General features: G+C 31.5%; 3 protein-coding genes across 8 annotated transcripts in view; 1 reads left to right on the plus strand and 2 right to left on the minus strand.

The window, feature by feature from the left end:
- LOC130450465 (myosin heavy chain, non-muscle) overlaps positions 1-13878 on the minus strand; it is a 49018-nt gene extending 35140 nt beyond the window's left edge. For all 5 annotated transcript variants that reach the window (XM_056788845.1, XM_056788844.1, XM_056788848.1 and 2 more), the window contains exon 1: positions 13281-13878. In XM_056788845.1, coding sequence (XP_056644823.1) covers positions 13281-13634 — 354 coding nt within the window. In that variant the 5' untranslated portion in view covers positions 13635-13878. The remainder of the gene's footprint in view (positions 1-13280) is intronic.
- A 2958-nt stretch (positions 13879-16836) lies between these two features.
- LOC130450467 (26S proteasome non-ATPase regulatory subunit 2-like) lies at positions 16837-26615 on the plus strand. 2 transcript variants are annotated; one of them, XM_056788850.1, is made up of 11 exons: positions 16837-16881; positions 20395-20451; positions 20511-20772; positions 21616-22033; positions 23356-23500; positions 23565-23748; positions 24001-24288; positions 24476-24853; positions 25285-25464; positions 25529-25912; positions 25969-26615. In XM_056788850.1, the coding sequence occupies exons 1-11, from the start codon at positions 16855-16857 to the stop codon at positions 26310-26312; spliced, it is 2667 nt and encodes an 888-aa protein (XP_056644828.1). In that variant the 5' UTR covers positions 16837-16854; the 3' UTR covers positions 26313-26615. The 2 variants fall into 2 exon arrangements, with proteins under 2 accessions (XP_056644828.1, XP_056644827.1); XM_056788849.1 differs by lacking the exon at positions 16837-16881 and adding an exon at positions 19998-20253.
- On the minus strand, positions 17429-19758 carry LOC130450469 (tyrosine--tRNA ligase, mitochondrial). Its single transcript, XM_056788854.1, has 8 exons — positions 19578-19758; positions 19376-19523; positions 19135-19310; positions 18866-19082; positions 18397-18475; positions 18085-18338; positions 17674-17884; positions 17429-17615 (listed from the first exon to the last, which is right to left on the minus strand). The coding sequence occupies exons 1-8, from the start codon at positions 19703-19705 to the stop codon at positions 17452-17454; spliced, it is 1377 nt and encodes a 458-aa protein (XP_056644832.1). The 5' UTR covers positions 19706-19758; the 3' UTR covers positions 17429-17451.
- Positions 26616-26618: the final 3 nt, after the last annotated feature.

Below are 26618 nucleotides of genomic sequence, written 5' to 3' on the forward strand. Positions count from 1 at the left end.
AAATAGTCTTCCACCCCATCCAGACACTCTTATTATTCATACTTCGTAATTTCCGTGGTGGTATTACGATAAAGTACCAAAAAAAAAAATTTTTCAAAAAAATTTTCCAAAAAAATATTTTTTCTATTCTTTCCGCCATTTTTTTATGTAAAATCGTCTCCCACCCCATCCAGACACTCTTATTATTCATACTTAGTAATTTCCATGGTGGTATAACAAAAAAGTACCGAAAAAAAAATTTTCAAAAAAATTTCCAAAAAATTATTATTTTTTCTATTCTTTCCGCCATTTTTTTATGTAAAATCGTCTCCCACCCCATCCAGACACTCTTATTATTCATACTTCGTAATTTCCGTGGTGGTATTACGATAAAGTACCAAAAAAAAAAAATTTTTCAAAAAAATTTTCCAAAAAAATATTTTTTCTATTCTTTCCGCCATTTTTTTATGTAAAATCGTCTCCCACCCCATCCAGACACTCTTATTATTCATACTTCGTAATTTCCGTGGTGGTATTACGATAAAGTACCAAAAAAAAAAAAATTTTCAAAAAAATTTTCCAAAAAAATATTTTTTCTATTCTTTCCGCCATTTTTTTTAAGTAAAATAGTCTTCCACCCCATCCAGACACTCTTATTATTCATACTTCGTAATTTCCGTGGTGGTATTACGATAAAGTACCAAAAAAAAAAAATTTTTCAAAAAAATTTTCCAAAAAAATATTTTTTCTATTCTTTCCGCCATTTTTTTATGTAAAATCGTCTCCCACCCCATCCAGACACTCTTATTATTCATACTTCGTAATTTCCTTGGTGGTGGTACAACGAATAAGTGTCAAAATTTGGATTATACGAGGGGATGTCTGAAATAAAAATCTATCCAACAACGACGTCTTAAAACAAACATCCGGTTTGGAAGTCAAGCGGTAAAAATTTAAAAAAGTCGTTGATAAAACCGAAATACAACTACTGCACGTAGTCAAAAAAAAGTTTTTTTTCGGTTCAGTTATTCATAAAAACGTTTATTGACGTTGTTTTGTACATTAATCAAGATCGATGTTTAAGAATGCGGTTTATCGAACTCCGAGTCTAATCAGAACAGTGTCCTTTATTTATTGTCGTGAATTATCATTTTTTTTGTGATTTATCCTTGAAAAAACGATTCGCGTCTCGTTCCGCGTCGTCTTTTTATTCGATTTAAATCGCGCAAACTATTTTCCTCGCTTCTAAAATTAGTGGTAGTCGTTCTATTATTAAAACAGTGCCTCGAATTTGAAATAACTCCGTTCCGTCTCCATTAGACCCGATTCAGTATATATATTCGTTATTTGCAATTTTGTACGGTTGATAAATACGTAAATTTTACAGGGACAACCTGTACAATCTAAAGATAGATTTTTTTTTTAAAAAAAACCGTTCGCCGTAAAGGAACATTCTGAAGAAAATCAACATAAATTGTTAATACGAAGATATATTTAGAAAAATTCTTAGTCTGCTATAAAACCAAACAGGATTTCAATGTCGAAATACTTTTTTCAGTCGAGGAAAGAGATGTTAGTCCGACGGGGTTAAATCTGGTGAATAAAGAGGGTTTTTTAGTAATTTTTTGCATTGCAACATGAGATTTGTGTGCAGGGGGGTTGTCGTGCAAAAACAAAACACTTTTCGATAGTTTTCCGTGTCTTTTCTCTTTAATTTTTCCCGTTGTAATGTCGAAAAGTGATCTCCAGTTATTTTTGTACCTTTAACCAAAAAATCAACCATGATTACTCCATGGCAATCCCAAAAAACCGACGCCATGGCTTTGTCTGCATACGGAGCCGGTTCTCCCTTTTCAGTCCGTTGTTTTGCTTCGGATGCGAAGCGATGGAACGCCTACTATGTCTGGTAGCTCACACACTTACAGTTGACGATCGTCCAGTGGATTTTCTTCAACATTTCTGGAATAATCACCATAAATAATCGACCAATGCGCTGTTGGGACTTCGCATATCGTACGGTCTCGTCGAAACTTTGCTATTTTATCACGTAACGATGACCACGTTTACTATTGATGACTGCCAAACAAATACTAAACAACGTGGCGTCTTCAAACATCCTCATTTGGTCGACCACTGCGCTGTTGGACTTCGCAAAACGTACGGTCTCGTCGAAACTTTGCTATTTTACCACGTTTACTATTGATGACTGCCAAACAAATACTAAACAACTTGGCGTCTTCAAACATCCTCATTTGGTCGACCACTGCGCTGTTGGACTTCGCAAATCGTACGGTCTCGTCGAAACTTTGCTATTTTATCACGTAACGATGACCACGTTTACTATTGATGACTGCCAAACAAATACTAAACAACGTGGCGTCTTCAAACATCCTCATTTGGTCGACCACTGCGTTGTTGGACTTCGCAAAACGTACGGTCTCGTCGAAACTTTGCTATTTTATCACGTAACGATGACCACGTTTACTATTGATGACTGCCAAACAAATACTAAACAACGTGGCGTCTTCAAACATCCTCATTTGGTCGACCACTGCGCTGTTGGACTTCGCAAATCGTACGGTCTCGTCGAAACTTTGCTATTTTAACAAGTTTACTATTAATGACTGCAAACAAATACTAAACAACGTGGCGTCTTCAAACATCCTCATTTGGTCGACCACTGCGCTGTTGGACTTCGCAAATCGTACGGTCTCGTCGAAACTTTGCTATTTTAACAAGTTTACTATTAATGACTGCAAACAAATACTAAACAACGTGGCGTCTTCAAACATCCTCATTTGGTCGACCACTGCGCTGTTGGACTTCGCAAAACGTACGGTCTCGTCGAAACTTTGCTATTTTACCACGTTTACTATTGATGACTGCCAAACAAATACTAAACAACTTGGCGTCTTCAAACATCCTCATTTGGTCGACCACTGCGCTGTTGGACTTCGCAAATCGTACGGTCTCGTCGAAACTTTGCTATTTTATCACGTAACGATGACCACGTTTACTATTGATGACTGCCAAACAAATACTAAACAACGTGGCGTCTTCAAACATCCTCATTTGGTCGACCACTGCGTTGTTGGACTTCGCAAAACGTACGGTCTCGTCGAAACTTTGCTATTTTATCACGTAACGATGACCACGTTTACTATTGATGACTGCCAAACAAATACTAAACAACGTGGCGTCTTCAAACATCCTCATTTGGTCGACCACTGCGCTGTTGGACTTCGCAAATCGTACGGTCTCGTCGAAACTTTGCTATTTTACCACGTTTACTATTGATGACTGCCAAACAAATACTAAACAACTTGGCGTCTTCAAACATCCTCATTTGGTCGACCACTGCGTTGTTGGACTTCGCAAAACGTACGGTCTCGTCGAAACTTTGCTATTTTATCACGTAACGATGACCACGTTTACTATTGATGACTGCCAAACAAATACTAAACAACGTGGCGTCTTCAAACATCCTCATTTGGTCGACCACTGCGTTGTTGGACTTCGCAAAACGTACGGTCTCGTCGAAACTTTGCTATTTTATCACGTAACGATGACCACGTTTACTATTGATGACTGCCAAACAAATACTAAACAACGTGGCGTCTTCAAACATCCTCATTTGGTCGACCACTGCGCTGTTGGACTTCGCAAATCGTACGGTCTCGTCGAAACTTTGCTATTTTACCACGTTTACTATTGATGACTGCCAAACAAATACTAAACAACTTGGCGTCTTCAAACATCCTCATTTGGTCGACCACTGCGCTGTTGGACTTCGCAAATCGTACGGTCTCGTCGAAACTTTGCTATTTTATCACGTAACGATGACCACGTTTACTATTGATGACTGCCAAACAAATACTAAACAACGTGGCGTCTTCAAACATCCTCATTTGGTCGACCACTGCGTTGTTGGACTTCGCAAAACGTACGGTCTCGTCGAAACTTTGCTATTTTATCACGTAACGATGACCACGTTTACTATTGATGACTGCCAAACAAATACTAAACAACGTGGCGTCTTCAAACATCCTCATTTGGTCGACCACTGCGCTGTTGGACTTCGCAAAACGTACGGTCTCGTCGAAACTTTGCTATTTTACCACGTTTACTATTGATGACTGCCAAACAAATACTAAACAACTTGGCGTCTTCAAACATCCTCATTTGGTCGACCACTGCGTTGTTGGACTTCGCAAAACGTACGGTCTCGTCGAAACTTTGCTATTTTATCACGTAACGATGACCACGTTTACTATTGATGACTGCCAAACAAATACTAAACAACGTGGCGTCTTCAAACATCCTCATTTGGTCGACCACTGCGTTGTTGGACTTCGCAAAACGTACGGTCTCGTCGAAACTTTGCTATTTTATCACGTAACGATGACCACGTTTACTATTAATGACTGCCAAACAAATACTAAACAACGTGGCGTCTTCAAACATCCTCATTTGGTCGACCACTGCGCTGTTGGACTTCGCAAATCGTACGGTCTCGTCGAAACTTTGCTATTTTAACACGTAACGATGACCACGTTTACTATTGATGACTGCCAAAGAAATACTAAACAACGTGGCGTCCTCAAACATCCCGTGGTATTTTTTTTAAACAACTACCGCCATCTCTAGGCCAGACCAGGTACTTCTGGAACATATTTGTCCCGATAAGGAATCGAAGAAAAATTTCTAATCGAGTTGAGTTCGTCCATTGACGAGAAATATTAAACGTCGATACCTTTTAAGGTTATGTTTGAATGAATGACGTAATCTGTGACCGGAGTATGGCCAACCATGAGCGAAAGTATCCAAATAAGGATCCATTATACAATACGAGATAATTATAAGATTAGAATGTGAAAGTTTTCGAAATTAGTCGTCGAGTTTGAAATCTGAACGTCATTATTCGATATTCTGATTTAGTTTCGATTTTTTAAGGTCTTTTTATAGTTTAGAAACCGAAATTATAATAAAAAACAATTTCAAAATGTTAATTTCAATTCTGAACGACTTTGGAATAAAGTAAATTCACTCAAAACTGGTTTTCTTTTCGTCTCAAGAATTTACGAATTTTATTCATGATGAAACACAAATATGATATAAAACACCTTGAAACTAGGTCAAAACCTCTTTTAAAAAACCGTCGATAACTTTATATTCAAATTAGAATTTAAAACGATTAAATAAAATTGTGAAAACTGCCCCGGCAGTCAACGTGTTAAAAATTTAATAGGAAATCTTTTTCCCCGGCATCCATTCGCGAAACTGAATGGCCAGTCCGGCCCGCTTAAACGACGACATTACATAATTCAATTAAGTTTTTCTCGAGCGCGGCATTGCACAAAGTTTTTTTTTTACGATCACGTGTGTAGTAGGTAAACAATTTCTTATAAACTTATTTAAAATTAATCGTTTCCATGTAAACTATTCCTTTTTACATAAAATGCCGTCATACTTACAAGAAAGGAAACCGAAATGTGAAATTTACCGAATAGGAATATCCAGGACCGTATAACAAAGAAAATAAATGAGGAATTCGATTTAGACAAACATTTATTGAAAAACTGAGCTTAAACTAGTATTAAATTGTCACTATTTCAATAAATTAATGATATAAAAATGTTATCAGCATTTAAAAAAAGTTGAATAGTCTAATATCGTCTTATCAACTTCGAATATTTGGTTTAGATTTGATAAAATAGTTAATCAAACATCAAACAACCCTCGTATACTATATATCGTTTTTTTAATGTATCATCATCGAGATAAATTATGATTTATTATATATATTTCACGTAAATGATTCATACTACTGATAAATATTAAATCTATAAAATTATAATCTTTTTTAAACCGTTTTACAAGTGTCAGTTTACTTGACAATCATAATTTTTCTAGTTTTAACCTCAAAAATAAATTTATATGGCAGCTGTATTCGTTATTTTTACATTTATTAAATTTCTTATTTAAATCAAAAAATATCTGAATACTGACCTGTGATTAACATCGAGAAATTAGACGCCAGGAAATTCCTTATAAAAAGATTAATAGATAAACATTCGCCAACGTATTTGCTCAATTAGCAGATGATTTAACTTCAAAAGGAAATAATTTTCGATAAAATTTTCCGCATATGTATTCATTTCTAATTCTATTAGTCTTTTATCCAATATTGTGATATATAAATATGTGAAAAACGAATACATCTTTTACTTTTGTACCTTACTGTATAAACAGCACGTGATAATGACGTCATAGTAATAAAACGAACGGTCATTAGAGAGTATTTTGGAACGCGTGAATTTATTGAATACTCATAGGATACAACTAAAAAAAGAAGTAACGTGGATGTATGTCTACGGAGCTTTAAACTCATATCAAACTAAAAAAGAAGAATGATCACTTGACGTTCGTTAATTCAATCAGTTTTACGACGTAATTTAGGGTTATGAAATCGATTTTTTTTTTCGTTTATAATAATAGAAAATAATAAATTTGTTAAATTGATATCATTCAACAGATTCTAAAATTTATTTAAAAAATTATATGGATGTGTCAAATACAGAGGTGAACTTAAAAAGGAATCATTTACGAATCCTGTCCGATATGTATAAAAAAATGTAATAGTCGAATTTAAAAACGATTATTAACTAATATAAATCAAGTTAATGCTTATTTAATTGGGAAAAATATTTCGTTTTGTTTTACATATTTCTTTTGTGGAATGTTTTTTGCTTGACTTCACTTTACAATAATTTTCAATTATATATAAAACATATTATGTTAACACGTGTAACATGTTTTAAAACTTTGCGTAATTGCAGCAAGAATTGCTACTATATAAGACCAAAAGTAGGCCAGTCGCTTTGTCAGCTCATTTTAAATGCATGTGTTCATATTTAACGTTAATTGCAATAACCTAATGTGTTAACCGATAAATAATTGACTCAATTATTCAATAAAAACAACTTTATATACGAGAGGATATCGAAAAGTAACGTAATACATAATTTGTTTCGTGTGAACCCGGTATTTAATTTTACTAACAACGATTAAATTCATTTAAAATTATTTTACTATGTTGATACCTTGTATAATATAATGACTAAACCAGAATGTTAAAATTCATGACGAAGACGTTGATATGACTCACAGGGAAATTCGAGAAAAAATCTAAATAAAAGGGTTAAATAACACTTTCGATAGCTGCGATGAACAGTTAACAGTGTTGCCATATTTCAAACGAACATTTTATAACCAAAGCATTTACATTTAAACTATTTGTAAAGATGGATATCATAAATTATTTGTAACGATATCGTTACAGATTGATTTTAAAAATGTCTAAATCTCCTCGGTACAACAATGCTGCCGTCGAGCATGTGAGTGAGCTTTGATTTTGACTGCGATCGTTGGTTGATCTTTGAGCGGGGGCGGGGTGTGGCAATGACCCTGAGAAGAAAGCACAGAACACAAACTCAGTCTGTGTCCTCCGCGCCGTAGTTGTTCTTATAAATTATTTCCATCTCTTTTCTTTCTTTACGAATACGAACCCGCATTCCATAAGACAGTCGTAACTTGGAATTTCACAATTCGGATTTTATTATTAAATTGTTTTGTACCGAGTAATTCAATATAAAAAAAAAATTATTTACTTAGTATTTTGGGTTGGAAATAAAAAGTTTTATAAGTTATAATTAAAACACAATGAAATTTTGTCGCCCAGTGGCGTAGTTCAGGAATTATCTTTTTTGAAAAGTTATTGAACTAACCATTCGTTATTAATTATATTAAGTGAGGGCGAGGGAATCGATTTTGAAAAGCAAAAGGTGTGTAATAAGGTGCAACGACTTCAAATACGATATAATGTCGAATATTACTTGCAGAAAACTAATTTTTATCTCTCGCAGTTGCCACTAGATGGTGTAATTGATCGATATTTATTATTAACCATACAAATCAATTATGGATCTTTATTTAGAAGTGATTCATCGATTATATTAAACATTTAATTCTCAAAATTGTATCATATACAAATAAAATCACGAACAGACGACTTGATTCCTTGAACACATCCTGCTGTTAGGTAATATTCCAATCATTTTATGTGGAATTCGAGATAAACAAAATAAATATGTGGGGACAATGTTTACACTCATTATGTGACAAGAATATGTAGTTGAAAATAAACGTAAAAACGAGATTGAAATGCGAAAATATGAGAAATCAATTATTTTAATAATAGATATACGAGGACTTGTCGATAAGTAACTTTGAATAAGATGCATCATTTTGTTTCTGTTTGATAGATTTAGTACCGAGTGAAAATAACGTAACCAAAATGATGAATCTGGCAGCATCGCAAATGTCAAATATGGAATCGTCCTCAACAACAACTAATCCATTTTTTTTATAAGCAATATTATTAAATAACCTTCAATTTCGCTGTTCGTACATAAATTATATTAAAGACTAGTAAATATGAATTAGATTTAATGAAATATACGAGGTCATTAAACTCTCAAACATATACCAAACTTCAGACTTATACAAACGTAGAGAAGCATCTGTCTGAAACAAACGTACCGATGTTGCCAAATTTATTATTAAATTTTTAGTAACATTATTGTGATAAATTGATAATATTTTTTCACTAATATACTTATCTTTCATGTTTATTAATATATTCAATATATGGTATTTTCTATTACACACAAATTGCCGTATAAAACTTTTGATATTTATTAGATGAATAGAATTTTAGATTTGGCAACGCCGACGTCTTCAGCTACGCACAGGCGCGCTTCCAATTTTGTATACTATCCATATAATTTTCAGTCATCTTCTATATATTTTTTTAACAATAAATGTTTTATCTGTTAATTTATTATGACTAATCCTAGTTGATTAGAGTTACCAGTAAGATAGAAAAACATTTATTTGGTTATCATGAAGATAATATATTTCAATAATTTCGTTTTATTTAGGATGCTTATTGTATAAAAATTTTAAGGTTTGCGCGAAAATGATCATTATCGCAGTGGTTTTTTTAAACTTCCTGTTACTATACATACTTTATATTCTTAGAAAATACGTTATCACGTAATAGTATCATCGAGGATTTCGTAGAAAAATATCTGAATTACGGTACCAGTAAAATCAAAATAAAACCTATAAGATCCAACAAAAATAGCAGAAACACTATATTTATTTCATACAAGTAGATACAAAAGTAATTAGAACAAATAATTCGCTAAAATAAAATTAAAAACAGAAGCGTAAGCAATATGGTTGACGACGTAAGAGTATGCAACCACCCGAACAACAATTCAATAGTTGCGTTCGATAATGTTGTTCACGAAACAGACCGAACAGAAACCGATTTGTATCAATAAACGAAGCTGACTGTTAATTAAATATCATACTAAGTCTGTTCTTATGCATTATGAATATGACTATTTATTTTATAAATATACAAAAACAAGTAACAAAACATAAATAGAAACAACTCTCGAATGAAATTGCTAATAGATAAGCATTGAAATGTCAAACGAAACGTCAAAAGTCAAAACAATCTGAGATCTCTCTTCCAAGTGTTCAAAAATATATATAACCGAACACGAACCTAAGAATATTCTAAAATTGAACATTTTTCCATTTGTAAAGTAAGTAAGGCATTCAACAAAATAATTTAAGCAAAAAGTTAATGAAGAAAAAAAACAACCTAAAAGATCCTAACAAAAACATTTGCACCAATCGCATATTCGTATATTAAACAAAAAAAAACTACAATATTCAAAGTTGGTTATTTACCTAATTTTATACTATATACGAGGTGTGATCAAAAAATACAGTAAATTAATTTATTAAAAACGTTGATATAAAATTAAATTATCCTAACCTAACTAAACATTAATTTTTTTCTACGTATTATCAAATACCTTTACTGCAGGATATTGTCTGTTACATTACACGATACATTCCAAATTTTATAGACTCTACCTTGTTTTTGATAAAGTTTGATATTTTATTTTCGAATAATGTCAAAAACAGACTATAAGATAAACTTTAAAAAAGATCTAGAGGTTCCATTTTCGTTGATAAGGTAGAAAATAACATAAATGTCTTACGATTTACGGTCAGGATATCCTGAATGATTACTAACCATTAACCACAAATGTTAAATATAATAAATGTATGGTAACCAAAATTAACTAACCCCTTAATGAATAAGTGAAATTTTCACATTCATGGATTCCATTAGGGATATTTGGGGCTATCTATAACTGTAGATTATGGCGTAATAGGTAAAACTAACATCAACTATAGAGTAGTAGAGTCCCCGACAACGAATTAGATGAGCACGAGGCACATTTAAGTTATCTACTGAAATACTTCACCTAGAAGAAGAGGCAAGCAAAAATTAGGAAGAAATATCCACAAACACCTTAACCAGAAGTAAAAAGATGCAAAACTAAAAAGAAATTTCCCGAAACACTTCAACCAGAAGTGGAGGCAGGAAAAGACTAAAAGAGATGGCTGCAAAACCTTAATCAGAAGTAGATGGAGACAAAGCTAAGAAGAATTGTCTCCAAACACCTTAACTAGACGTAGAATGGGGTAAAACTGAGAAGGAATGTTTATAAACACCTCAAACAGAAGTAGAGGCAGGCAAAACTAAAAATAAAGGTTCCGAAACACCTCAACCAGAAGTAAAGGCAGGAGAAAAGACTAAGAAGATATGTCAGGATTGTAGAAGAAGCCCTTTAGATAAGTGGAAGTGGTGGAATAACTGCTCACAATCACAATTATATATTTTCGATTTCTATATCTATAAAAAAAACTGATGGTGTGATATTTATTAGAGTGTTTGACTTTAATCATTCCCTATGAGAAATATTGATATGATGTATCATATCAATAATATTTTATCTGTAGATTTTATATATTGAGGAATTTTTTATCTCGAAAATGAATAAAAACTTCTAAAATACTTGATATACTTAATCTGAACGTTTATTTTATGACACCAAATGCAATATGTTAAAATGACTGATAGAATTTTTTTTATATCAAAATCAGCATTGTAAAATTGTTCAATGATTTAGAACAAATGATAGACTGAAAATATAGTTTAATATTGCTGGTTACAAGTTGAAAAATTGCTTAAATATTTTGTATACCATACACAACTCAAATTAATTTTATTTTTATAAACAATAAACTGTTTGTAAAATACAAAGGATGTTTAAATGACCTACTTAACCATGTGGGTACTTATCCAAGCAAAAAAACCGATTAAATGAGTACAAATACACCTCGTACAACATAAAAATTGATATAAGTATTCGTATCAACAGTACACTGTTGTTGGTACCACCACCTGTTCATTTTGTTCAATTTTGAACAATATTCTAACGAATTATTCAAATATTCAAGAATTAATCATGAATAGATTAAATTTTATTATGTATATTCAGTAATATACAAACCTTGCAACCTAATAAACATTTTTTTCAATATTTGATGTACAAGATTCTCAAAAAAAATCTTCTGGATAAATCTTTCCATTAAAGTATCAAAATACTGAACGTATTCAATCACAACGTGTCATAAAATGAAGTCCCAATGTAAATGAATTCAATAGAGGTGAAATTATTGATTTTTATCAAGGTGGGTGCCCGGAATTCGAAGAAATTATCAGCAGCTAACTGAATCCGGAAAAAGTCAAACAAAAAGTCTTCGTACCAACATATGGTGGTGTTAACAAGAAATAGAACCCTATCATCATTTATTTTGCTCCTACTAGCCCCAAATTTACCCCCAAATTGCAAATTTATAACAGCAAATTTTAAAACAATTTCGTTATGATTACGACAACGAAAATAAAAACTTACCATATTCAATTGAGATTATTACTCAAAAATTGGATGTTTTGTCTCAGAAGTAATGAAAATAGCAGAAATTTCTTTAGAAAAGCTATGTTACCAGATATATTTCTTGTTTAATTAGCCCTCGAAGAAAACAAACCGTTTATTAATGTAGAATGTTCTTATAACAATCCCAATTAACATAAATACGATTTGAATAATTGGATATAGACCATAAACAGCTTGTTGCAACATTAATTCAATATTTTGAGGAATCTTTATTACCTTTAATGGCAGTACTACAGGTAAATTCATATAAGACAAATTTCTAATAAAATCCAGTTCTCATAAACATGTTATGTGTTTCATAACTTGAAAAAAGTGTGGAAAAAAGGTTTACAGACAGATAAAACCTGACAAATAGTTTTTTATTCAAGTAAAATTAATGATATTGACATCATTGTTTATATTTCCTCAATTTCCAGACTATTTTTAAAATCTGGCAATGTTGTTCATTAACTGAGTACTTCAATTTTTATATTAACTTTATATTAAATATTTTCAAGTGAATAAATTATGGGGGCCAACAACAAAATTGATTTTGATTGTATAAAGAAATAGTAATAGGACACAAAGAATAGTTTAAAGTAATAAGCAATAGAGAATGAGAAAACAGAACAAAAATAAGGACAAATAGGAAATGGAAATAGAAGTGAATGAATGAAAAATTTGACAAAAAAATGTTAACTGAGACCTCAATTTTTTTAAATACATCCATTCTGAATGTTCTAACATCAAAAAAAATCCAAATGGAAAATTTTACATTATCTAAAGTACCTCACACACATTTATATGAATATAACAAAACAATTAATATTTTTGTTATCTTTTATCAAGTAAGAAATGTTTTAAAATAGGTATGAGTTTGTTGAGTAGCCTTTACTTTATATTCAATAAAATTTAAAATTCATACCTTAATTATAGAAAAAAAAAACATTTAATTTTGTAATCAATAAATCATTTACAAACGTGTCTTTCCAAATTTTAGAAACAAGCATCCATGATTCACAATTAAGACGACTAATACCTACCATTCGATAAAATTATTTAGTTTTCACGGCACTTTGTATCATAATTTCATCCCAATTTTACCAATATCACAAAATTTGAGAATATTTTTATTTACATACAGCGAAAATTCATATTTTGTGATTGTTGCTTCGATTATGACAATAGCAATACTATGTTTACACAAATTAAAGTTTTTACTTCAAATAGATCCCACGTTTATTTCTTATTAAAATTTCTAACGTATATTAACTGAATATTCGTTAAAAATAAAGTGTAGTCATTAGATTTATGTGGTGCATATACGGCTTTAAACTGCAATTGAATATAAAAAAGAAAATAACTCACGTAGATGAGCCCAGAATAATATCTGTCTTTAAGATTGTGTAGGACGCAAGCTTCGTTCAGACAGGTGAGCTCGGCCATGTCCTCGACCTTGTCGAATTTAGGCGGATTCATCTTTTGGATATCGTCCTTGGGGACGGTAGTCCTCTTGCCGGTCTCCTGGATCTCCACTTCGACTTCATCTCCTCGTTCTCCTTTGATACTAGCAGCAACAAAGCCCTGCGATTCATGAGGAACCCAAACTAATCTTTTCTGAGTCCATTCTGCCTGAGTGGCTGGGTCGTTGTAATTGTTCCTATCCACGCAAAGAAATTTAAGTTCTGGATCGAAACGATCTTTCGTTTCCGCGTCAGCCATGACTCGGGAAACAATAAAAAACCGCACTCGCACAAAAAAAAACAAGTGTCAATCACAAAGAAAATCACATCTATCGTCTACCTACTGGTAAGAAAATGTGTCGGACCCGCGCTCGAATGACAAATATTTCAGTTTACGCCACAGAATGGTTTTTCTTTTTAGTTGAGGGACCGGTTTTGTTTCTTTAGTATCTAGGTACTTATACACCAATCTCTCTCACCATCTACGAATGACAGTTTACTTTAAGTCGGATCGAGGTTGGCTGTAGCGTTCGAAGTCGAGTCAGCACTGATACATTTTTCCGGCGTTGCCAGATTCGTTCGAGCATTTTCAGACATGTATATACTGCAGCCACGCCTTTTGTTTTAAATTCTACAAGGTCAATGAATTCAGAAAACATTATTTCTACATAAAAAAATTAATGTTAAATACCTAATTACAAACATCTTGCTCGATAATGTATCAAAAAGTTTTTGGAGTAATTAACTTACTCGCATTAAAAATAAATTAGAAATTAATTATGGTCAAACCTTCATAATTGCATTCCTTTATTTTATATTATCAACAACTTATTCAGGAATTGGTGTTTTAACAAATTATTTTTTATAAACAAACCAAACAAACTATGAATGCGCATATTTGTAAAATTATCCAATATAATGAATTTGTCAGAATATAAATAATATCAACTTTAAATCTCGTATTCCACTATCAATACTATAAAAACGACAGATGAGTACAATAATTAAAAAATCTTATTTAAATTCTGTTACAGACGAAGATTATTTTTCAGAAATCAAAATTCCTGGTTAATCACCTTTAAAAACTAAACGTGACAACAATGTGTAAAAACCAACACTCCCATTACTGTTAAGCGGCGCCAAATTCCGTTTAAATCGATTTTACTTCGAGACGATACTAATGTTCGCTACAAAAACCACCTGTTGATATTTTGCAAATGCAAAGTATCCCTTTTTAACCCTTAAGAAACAACTTTTCAATCCCACCTATATCGATACCGGGCGTTGTTGTTTAAATAAATAACCGACAACAACCGTCAATGTATGTGAAGTGGATGAGATCATCACCGTAGTTACGAAGATAATAAAAAAATATTACTGCTTTATATTTAGAAAGCAGTATGAATAAGTAATCGCTTGTACGTTATAGATCGTTGTTTTATCAATACAGTTTTAAACAAAATTTTGAAATAATTAAATAATTACAATATCAAATAAAACAATTCTTTTCTTGATTCATTATGTATGAAAAGTAACACCTGCCTTATTCATATTATTCATATTATTGTTTTCGTATACGTTCTCCTATCAGTAACAAAAACTTTATGAGTCACATTTACAGAGACATTGAATACCGTGAATAATTAAACCATGATTTTTTAACAGAATTTTTTGCTCTTTTTTAGTATTAAAAACGTATCACGAACGCATATATGTATCAGCTTGAGGGTAAAAGGGGTTTTTAATTTTATTTCTGAATATGTACAAGAAAGTCTGAATACTACACACAAAACAATTGAAGTACCTATTAAAAGTATACGCGGCAACAATGCAAAAATTGAGGTTAGGAAAAATAGATAAACAAATAAAACGCGGGTTTTTAATTGTTATATATCATTTAATAAAGGGAATGTACTTAAGTATTGAATATCAATATTTTATTAATAATAAAGGTCATATAACATTTGATAATTGCTAAATCATTTGAGGATATAAAACAAATTATTACGATATTCGAAATGCGGGTCCGACATTTTCCCTTTTAAAAATGACTCACGTTTATTTGGTCTAAAAGTAGCACACACATGACGAATATTTTTTGCGTGATTCACCTTAGAAGGTAACTAGTCAAACAATTATTGCAATTTTTAACCGATTTGCACGAAACCAAAGAAGGTATAGATGAATGTAGATGTAACAACAGATGTTCTGATTTTCCTTGTCCGATTAAATCATTTTATGTTACTTTCATACTTCGCCATAAATAATGATTATATATGTGGCAATACTGAGTATACAGGATGTCCGCGGTAACGTGATAAAATGCGTAACCATTTATTAAGCCCATGTAATATAAAAAAACGTTTATATTTAAATCTATGATTAATTTGCCGTAAATTTCAGGGAAACAAAAATTAATACTTAGAAAATTCATCATTATTCGTATTTATTCGTTTATTAGTATTCTGTACTTCGAAAACGAACGAAATTTACGTTTGTGACATGTGATTTTAGAGTTGCCTATCTTGCAGGCATATTCTTCGCGGCAAATTTTGAATTGTATATTTTAATTGTTATTTTGTAATATGTTCATTTTACTGAGACAAACTATATTCGTTACTTAACAGAGCGTCAAAATTGCCAATATAATTAAATAAAAAAAACTACTATGTGGAAAACTTACTCGGTTTCTGCTAACTGTGCAATTCGTGCTGCTTTTTTAAATTTGCTACTTCTATAATCGACATTTTGTTGTGATTTACATTTTTTCTCCAAACATTCAAGAATTTTTGAAACTTTGACAGGCGATGTGTCATCATCCATACCGAAAAAACTATACAGTATAAATAGTATTTTCATTCTTAACGTCAATCCATTATTTGAACTAACCTAACCTAACCAATGAAATCTTAGAAAACCATCAAAATCATAAAATCTGGTTTATATGTTTCTATATCGACTTGATTTTAGGTCTCTTCTTATATAAAATTGTTTTTTTTTTAATCAATGAAATGTTTGAAAGACAATTTTTTTTGTTGTTTTGAACAATTTCCCTTTCAATTTACGCGGATTTCAAACCTAGGAGATTTTTTTTATTATTTTTTATGTTGGTAATAACCTGTGTTCATAGATCTATTTCAAAAGCTATGATCTGATTTGTTCAAATTTATGCTAACTGGTCAATAGATTTGTACATGACATAAATAGGAATGGAAGAAGAAGAAATTAACGTCTAAATAAACGGTTAACATCCAAAAATAAAAATTATGTTTGTGTTTTGGAATAATAAAACTTTTTTCCTTCAGACCTTTTAGATTTTAACGGAACAGAAATAAAAATTTATTATTATCATCACCCGATACTGAATTGTTCGCGTACTTATGTTATAGTGGTGATCAAATTCAAGGTTCAGCACACGATATTCCTTTTCTTTTAATAACAATGTTTTAAGTGTTATTTAATATTATATAATAAATAGCATGGAGCGTGTTTTTTTAATAATACTGGTAATTCCATTGAAACTTATCAGTAAATTTGTTAGATATAGCAAATATCAATTTGATACATTTGAACTACTATTATTTAATATATGAAAAGTATAAGTAAATTTTGCTAAAGAATTTATTTTCTGAGATACATTTGAACTACTATTATTTAACATCAGAAAATTATGAGTAAATTTTGCCCAGTATATCTTCTCAGATATAGTAAATATCCATAAGATACATTTGAACTACTATAATGTAATATCAGAAAATTAATAGTAAATTTTGCCGATGAGTATCTTTCCTCAGATATATGAGCTGGCAAACCATCTGAGAATGTCTTGCTAAAGGTTTATATACCCCAAAAGGCTAGTGCTAACACATTGGGAGTGTAGAATAAAAATCGCCCAGAAAAGTAGCTTATTTTAGAAGGCAGAACGAGGTGCGCAACGAATCAGATTAGGGATAAATTTTAAAACTTATTTTATTTGAATTTGATAGTAACTTAATCGTCTATTTTCTCATTTTATGTATATATTTTGCTTAAACACTTACTAAAAGATAGATACAAATTTTAGAAAAAATATTTATTTAAACAAGCCATTTAACTACATAATAATTCTTTTTTCCTACTCTAACTAAAGTTGAATTATTTTTGAGCCTATGAATATCCAAATTAATAACTTCACTAGGATTATTTATTCTTTCTTGGTTGATGTAAAAGCCTCCCGCTGTTATTATCCTTAGAGCGTCTTCTACAAAACAATAAACGTTTAAAGCAAGTACTTTAATTCACTATGGTTCACTACATACGTTTTGTTAAAAAACATCCGGCTTTTAAAGACAAATCTAATACACTTAGACCAGCTTCCGGTAAAATTTCCACAACCGTAGCTCCATTGAACAAATGACCAACTTCTTCAGCATTTAATTCACCCAATGCTGCAATACTTCCTTCATATAAAGCTTCACTTGCTTTTTTGGCCTTTTCTAAACCTTGTTCACCGTGTACCAATATAGTGACCTTTATAAACATTTCCTAATTTAGTTCATTCGATAAATTTATAGAAATTTTTTATTCTCAACAACTATTTTTCAAACCTAAATAATTTAGTGAATTATATTATGAAAATAAGTAGAAAAACATATTTTAAAAGCCAAAAAGTTGTGACAAACTTTGAAATCCTCAATATACAATCGCTAATAATTCTACCAGTTAATTACTTGTTCAGCAAGTCTTCTTTGTGGTAACCTTTTATCTGGTTTTTCTCTATGTTGCCTCATTAAATCCGTTATACTCCCTAAAGGATCAAAAGTGAATAATTTCAGAAGCTTTTCTACTTCTGAATCCGGTTGTCTCATCCAGAATTGATAAAAAGTAAACGGAGATGTTTTGTCGTCTGAAAGCCAAACGGCGTTACCTGCAGATTTTCCAAATTTATCACCAATTTCAGTAGTCATCAAAGGAAGCGTCAAACCTGTAAGATAAATTGATCCCTTAAGTGATTTTTTCTAGTTGTAATTTATGTAACTTACCATATACCGCTTTTTTACAAATTTTACTTATCAATTCATGCCCTGACATTATATTTCCCATTTGATCGTTACCTCCTATCTGAAATAGACAAAACTATCACCCTTCCTATGTTGGGTTATACTATATACAAAAATACTTTTCAGGAGACATGAATATAGCAAATTTCAGATTGGTACATTTGAACTACCATTATTTAATATCTGAAAATAATTACTGAATTTTGCCAGAGTTGATTTCCTCTGATATGGCAATTATCCATTTGGTACATTTGAACTACTATTATTTAATATGAGCAATAAAATATGGTGATGATTATCTTTCTTCGGATATGCAAGTTAGCAGATCATTTGAGAATATCCTGTAAAAGGTTTATGTACTTCGAAGGAATAGTGCTAACACCTTGGGATGTGGGACAAAAATTCTCTAGGAAAGTATGCTGTAAATAAGTATATTAAACGATTATATTACCTGAAATGTACAACCATATGTTTTAAACAAATGTAACCAATCGTATGCTTGAAACAACTGGTAACTGAACTCTGTAAAACTCATTCCAGAGGGAGACTGCAGTCTTGTTTGTACACTTGTTCTTGATAACAATGTACCCATTCTTAAAAATCTCCCAGCTCCACCAATGAGATCTATTGGATCCATTACTTGATACCAACTATTATTATTAAGTAACCTTTAGAAAAACATCTCTTATATTTAAATAAATTTAAAAATTGGTGGTATACCTAACAGGTTTCAAGAGATCTTTATTTTTCCATAAATATTTTTCATGATTTGTGAATACAGTGCTAATATTTTTAAAAATTCCGTTAATATTATCTTCTATAAACGATTTTGATAACTGTTCTCGTTCTGTATTTCTACCACTGGGATCACCTATCTTACCAGTTGCACCTCCTATCTAAAAGTTTATCTGTGACAATATATTATTATCATACGAAATGGGAGTTTTTTTCATTTAATTACCAATGCAATTGTTTCGTGACCTCCTCTTTGCCAGTGTAATAGATTCACTAAAACTAATAAATTCCCTACATGTAAACTGTTTGCCGTAGGATCAAATCCTGCATATACTGTTTGATAACGCGAATTTAGTAAATCCGTAACAACGTTCCTAAAAGATATCCTATTCTCTAGATTGAACCGTTTAAATATGTAATGTACTTACGCTGCATTGTCAGGAAAAATATCTTCGAGCATACCGCGATCTTTTAATTTCATTATATTTCGATTGGAAAAATATCTGTTAAAATATATGTTATTTTTCCCATAACGAAATAAAAACTTAATAAACATTTTTAAACAAAAAAAATAGGTTAATATTATTGGTTATGTTAATCTTCGTTTTTAGTTCTTAACATAGAAGGTATCCATCCGGACAATTAAGATGAAATAAAAAAAATTATGGGTAACTAGGTATAATCTGAAATAAATTCTATTTTTTATTTTGGTTAAAATTATTTTAATCGAATAATAACTAATTAGTATATAATATATTAGCGTTTAATAAAATATAGATAACAAAAGTTGGTCATAATGGGACATTGATATATTTTCTTAGGTTGGTATTAATCAGTTTAGTCAAATCATTCCCTCAAATTTAAAACTGTTAGAATCTATCAAAAACTTTATAGGGTATTATCAAGTTCCCGGTTTTTTTTGGATTATAAGACACTGATATTATATGAGTTTAAAATATTGAATATTCGTTTATGTTATTATTTTCGGTTTCAATAATTACGAAATTAGTTATCTAGTGAATTTATTGTTGAATTAAATAATAATATTATAAAATGGCATCAACTGCAGTGGCACTCCCAAGAATAGCTGTAAAGGATGATGAGGTATTTTCTAATCTATTATTTTTTGTAAACACAAACGCTAATATTATTCTAATAGGTATTTATTATTGCTTTAAAATTAACATACTCTCTTTTTTTTTGTTTTAAATATCACCAAATTTAGTTAACTAAACATATTTTCAGTCTGAGGAAGATAAAGAACTTCAGGCTGAATTAAAATTACTTGTCGACAAAATTACAGTAAGTTAAATTAACTATACTTTTTACACAATATAACATAAAATTCAATTATTATTTAGGGTAACGATATACAGTTAATTCAACCGGCGATAGACATGATGAAATATATAATCCGCACTTCGACAACTTCCATGACCTCCGTTCCAAAACCTCTTAAATATTTGGCTCCTCATTACGATTCGTTGAAAGATGCCCACAAAAAAATCCAAAATGAACAAATGGCCAAAAATATTGCAGACATAATATCTCTACTTGCCATGGGTACTGCCGGCGGAGAGGAAGCAAAAGCTAACAGAGATTGCCTCAAATATTGTATTCAAGGTAAGAGTGTTCGTTTTTATATAGCAGCGATTAAAAAAATTTCGTAAATAAAAACAAAAAATTAATATAAAATAATAATTTACACTATACATTATTCTATTTAATAGATTGTTTATATTTGTAGATCATAGAGTTAATAATAAAGATAGATAGAGAAGAATGTCAATATTAGTATTATTTAAAGAGAGAAAGAACATCGGTTTATCATTCTTTTTACCCGCTTTTGATTGGTTTACGTGTAGAGTCATTATTAAAGATCCAATCAGAATCTAGTACAGAGAAATATGTCATTTCTCTATCTCTTAATTTCCATACCTCATTCTCTCTATTTTTATCATTAACTCTATGAAGTAGATGCACTAAACGAAACACTACAGGACCGGCTTAAACACAAAATGCATTTACAATAAAAAAAAAATGATTTGATACGATGACGTAAGTGACGTTTTGAATTGACATCGACTATATGTATCGAGATATGTTTTATTTAATACAGGGGCGGTTCGAGAAGAAAATTTCGTAACGTAACATTAAATAATTATTCTTAATATTATATAATCGAGTATTTAAATGAGATATTTATTTGGAGATTAGTTTTGTTTAGTACAGGGGCGGTTTGAGAAAAAAATTAATAGAGATTCGTAAAAAATAGAAAATTAACGTAAAATAACGATAATATGTAATGTCGTCCTCTATAAAACTGTCATTATTTTGTATTTAGTTAGTGTGACGTCATAATTTGAGGTTAAGTCTTATTTTTGGCGATATAATCGAGTACGATTGGCTCAAATTACGACTTTTTGGTTCAATACAGGTGTAGATAGAGAAATTCTTGACTTATAGGTACGATGGAGAATATTGGAGATTGGGGTCATGAGTATATTAGACAGTTAGAGAAAGAAATAGTTCAACAATGGTCGTTTAACTGCGAGAAAAGTTGCGAATCGTTAATACCTCTTGTTCGCGATATAATGTCGTTCAATTGTTCGCACAACGCCGAAATACAAGGGTGCGATCTTCTTATGGAAATCGATCGTTTGGAAATGTTACCGGATTATGTGGCGGAAAATAATTACCAAAGGATCTGTATGTATTTGTATTCGTGCGCCAAATACGTCGACGAGATCGAAAGGACGAAAATAATGGAACTGGTATGCGAGGAGTACATGAATTTCGAAGAATTCGCCAAAGCTATGATTATTTTCATACAAATCGACGCCAGACTGTCTGTTAGGAGAATATTCAATTATTGCGAAGACAAGTAAGTACCGGTTTTGTTTTGTCGCATTTTATTTTCGTTTTTATATAGCCAACGACCGGACTAAATCCAACCGTTCCACGATTTTTTTCAAAATATTCATAAATTGGAGAAAATTTTTGTTTCGTCATATTTTTTTTCGTTTTTGCTACAATCAACGACCGGACTAAAAGTTTTGTTTTGTCGCATTTTTTTTTTCGTTTTTATATAGTCAACGACCGGACTAAATCGAACTGTTCGACGATTTCTTTCCAAATGTACATAATAATAATTATTTGTAAAGTGAATTTTTAAGATATTCATAACAGAAAAAAAAAATTCACACCCCCAGATAAGATAAGGAACCGGTAGAGATAAATTTGTTTTTATTATTGTTGACCGAGTATAATACAACTTTACCCTTCCATTGTCTTCTACTACACATCATAAAAACATCCGCGTACGATTTAGATAAACTTGGCGCGCTTCTATAAGAATCCAAATTATAGTGCAGTGGAATTGTGTGAGGTTATCAAATTTACACAATTATATTTTAAAATTTTGAAATCTGTTAAAACTTTATCTACGAGGTATGACAATTTTAACTTTGAAAAAAAGGTTTTGGGAGCGTAGAATCCAAACGTTTTATTTTGGGGAGGCTTATTTTTCGGAGAGGGGGCTCGGCTAAAAAGGAAAAAGTTATACATTAAAAAAAAATCTGTTGTTAAAGTTTTGGCACTAAAGTTGTTAAGCAAACCGAGGAACGTATCCATTTTCTATTCTATTTTTCGCCAAAGAAACTCAGACAGGTGCATTATCAATTGATCAATCTCGACTTTAGTAATTAGGGGGCGGTTAAGTTGTTTTAATTGGTCGATAATTATAAAAAAAGATATTTTTCTATGAAATCCGATATGTTTGCTTTGAAAAATCGTTGAAAGTATTAATTTCCGACATCTGGAACCTCAATAAATCGATTTTATGATATCGAAAAGAAAACGTGAAACTAGCCTGTTTTTATTATGATTACAAATCAATTAGATTAAAAATTATTATTCTATTACACTATCATTTCTTACTTATTTTACCTACTAAAAATGATTATTTAATAATCGTATCGTCAACCAAAAAACAATAAAATTTAACTGGACTATTAGAATCTTATTTGAGTCAATGTTTTTGATTTCCACTTAAATAATTTTTACACCAAAAGAGACGATATTTTCAAGGTCGTTAATTGTGAAGTGTAGAGATGGGAACTTCTATTTACAACTTAGTACGTTAGTCGGTTTCTATTTCTACATCTCGAAGATACAATTATTTCACGTAAATTAATCAATTTTTAGGGTTACTCTTTTTCAACTAGCATTTATATGTGCACGACATAATTACCCAGTTGAAATTGATCCCGATCACGAGTATTATGATGAACTTATCGGCATTTTAAGTAACAGCTATTTGAGCAATTATTTTTTAACGTTAGTCCGAGAGGTATGTAACGTAATTCTTATATAAAAAAAATATTTTCACAAATGAATTTTTTCATATTCCTCAGTTGGATATACTTGACCCGAAATCACCTCAAGACGTGTATAAAACTTGGTTAGAACCGATTCCCCCACGGATTACGATATTGGGTGAAGATTTGGACAGCGCCAAACAAAATTTGGCTTCTTCTTTTGTTAACGGTTTCGTCAACGCAGGTTTTGGTAACGACAAACTTCTTACGGTTCCATCAGGTAAATAATAGCAGATTCCGAATTAGTTCGGAACATATTACGAACCGGGATCGATATTAGAACCGATTTGGTATGACCGAACTAATTCGGAATCACACTTTGCGAACAAACCTAATAACCTAATACAAAGCATGGTTGCCAAGATGTCTACCATAGAGCTAAACATTTAGGAGGAGTGAAATGTCGTACGTCAGTTGTCGTTAACGTTTAGTTCTGTGGCGGAAATTATTATAAATAGTTGATTTTTTTAAGGAAATAAATGGATCTATCGTAATAAAGAACATGGAATGATGAGCGCAACGGCTTCTTTAGGCCTTCTTCATTTATGGGACGTGGATGGTGGACTAACACCAATCGATAGATATTTGTATTCGACTGATGATTATATTAAATCTGGAGCGTTATTAGCTCTCGGTATCGTCAATTGTAGAGTTCGAAACGAATGTGATCCTGCATTAGCATTGCTTGGAGATTACGTGAATTCAGAAAATGAAATACTTCAAATTGGTGCTCTTACGGGATTAGCACTAGCCTATGCAGGTTACTTCCTCTATACTTTTTATTTATCTATTTCAAACATAGCTGTCAAGTACGTATAAATAAAAAAGAAGAAATACACATAACCTCAAATTAAATTTGTTTGAACATCTGTTGTTTTTTTTTTTAATATACCGTTCCTATTTAAAAGGAAAACTATGTTTGGAAAATATTTTTTTGTTAATTTTAGGTTCTCATCGAGAAGATGTAATAGATTTGTTGTTGCCGCTAGTAAATACCGCCGAATCCATGGAAGTTCTTGGAATAACTTGTTTAGCTCTAGGATTTATCTCTATAGGTAGATCGGATAATGGGATACCATCGGCGATAATAGGAAAAATAATCGAAATGAATAATAACGAACTTCTCAAATCGGCGTTTATGAAATTAGTCGGTTTAGGTTTATCGTTGTGTTATTTAGGAGCGAGAGAAGATATTGAAGTAACCAATGAAGCTCTTAGCGTAATGGAGGAACCTTTTAAAACTTGCACACAAACTACGTTATTGATGTGTGCTTATGCGGGTACAGGCGACGTATTAACTATACAAGAATTGTTGCGGATCGTTGGTAAGTACATATTTTTCAGTAAATTCACTGTTTTATTTTGGTAAACTTTCTCTAAGATTCTTTTGTAGCATTGACCATGGCCTCGCGTAGTCTTTCATTTAGTACTTTATGTTTTAGAGGTGATTTTATATCTGCTTTAGTTATAAAGTTGCAGTGTCACTATTTACAGTTTCTTTAGCGACAAGGTCCGCCCCTTCATTTCCTTGTATACACAGTTTTGAATGGATTGATTATGGTTATAAGTATACCAATCATCCAAAATTAATTTTTTTTGCATACAGACAGTCTTCTAATTACAATTTGATATCTACAGTTCATTTCTTATATCTTTTTAAATGGTTTTGTTGCTAAATTGTCTTGATTTTAGGTATCTTTTTCTTAGGGGTTCGATATTGAGTAAACATTTTCGACCGGGACAATTTTTATTGCAGGTGAAAAGGTGGAAATACCTGAAAAAAAGAGAAAGGAAAAAACCGAAAAGAAAGACAAAAAAGAAAAGACCAATAGTCCCGATAAACCAAAGGAAACAAAAAAATTGAAATTGGACTATTCTATGGGACAGGCAATGGCTACTTTGGCTGTTGGTGTTGTTGCTATAGGTGAAGATATCGGTAAGACTTTCAACAAAAACTATAGTTATAATAAGTTACCGAAAAAAAAAAATTTTATGTATAGGTATTGAAATGATCCACAGAATATTTGGACAAGTTGCTCGTTACGGGGAGCCTTCTGTTCGAAAGGCTGTACCTTTGGCGATGGCTCTGTCTTCAGTATCAAATCCCAAATTGAATATTTGTGACGTTTTGACAAAATATTCCCACGACTCGGATCCAGATGTGGCGGTGAATGCCATTTTTGGTTTAGGTATTGTCGGTGCTGGTTCAAATAACGCCCGATTAGCTGCCACTTTGAGACAACTTGCCGTTTTCCATAATAAGAATCCTTCTGAATTATTTATGGTGCGAATTGCGCAAGGTTTGATACATATGGGTAAAGGGACAATGACTTTCGATCCTATGCACACCGATAGAATGTTAATGGATCCTGTAGGACTCGTAGGTGAGTATATATTTCAGTAAATAAGATTTGATGAAGGTATAACTTGATTCTTTCAGCTCTTGTAACAGTGATGGTGAGTTTATTGGAACCGCAAAGCCTCATACTCGGACCATGTCACTATTTGCTTTATTTACTATCTGCGGCAATCCAACCTAGGTGGTTATTAACTCTAGATGAAGACTTGCGCACTTTACCAGTGACTGTTCGGGTAGGACAAGCTGTAGATACAGTCGGTAAAGCTGGTACTCCTAAAACGATTGCTGGAATCCATACTCATGTAACCCCGGTGTTATTGGCAACAGCTGAGAGGGCGGAATTGGCTACTGATGAGTTTGAAGTGGTTGCTCCTACTTTAGATGGAATCTGCGTTTTGAAGAGAGTTGAAGAAAAACCGAATTGATACACAAATTCTGGTTTTATTTTTTTTGTTTTGTATTAGTTTGTTTGAATCAGTATTATTTTGAATAAATACGATTGTTTTTTTATTTTTATTATTCACTTGTAGCTAAATATTTTATTTTTTGTTTTGTTTTAATAGTTTCGTATTAGTTTGTTTTGGATCAATATTATTTTGAATAAGTACGAATGTTTTTTATTATTCTCTTATAGCTAAATATTTTATTTGTTTTGTTTTAATATTTTCATATTAGTTTGTTTATTTTGTTTGGATTTCTGTTTTGAATAAAAACGACTTTTTTTTGTTTTT

Source organism: Diorhabda sublineata, chromosome 11 (genome assembly GCF_026230105.1).
Source record: "Diorhabda sublineata isolate icDioSubl1.1 chromosome 11, icDioSubl1.1, whole genome shotgun sequence".
Lineage (NCBI taxonomy): Eukaryota > Metazoa > Arthropoda > Insecta > Coleoptera > Chrysomelidae > Diorhabda > Diorhabda sublineata.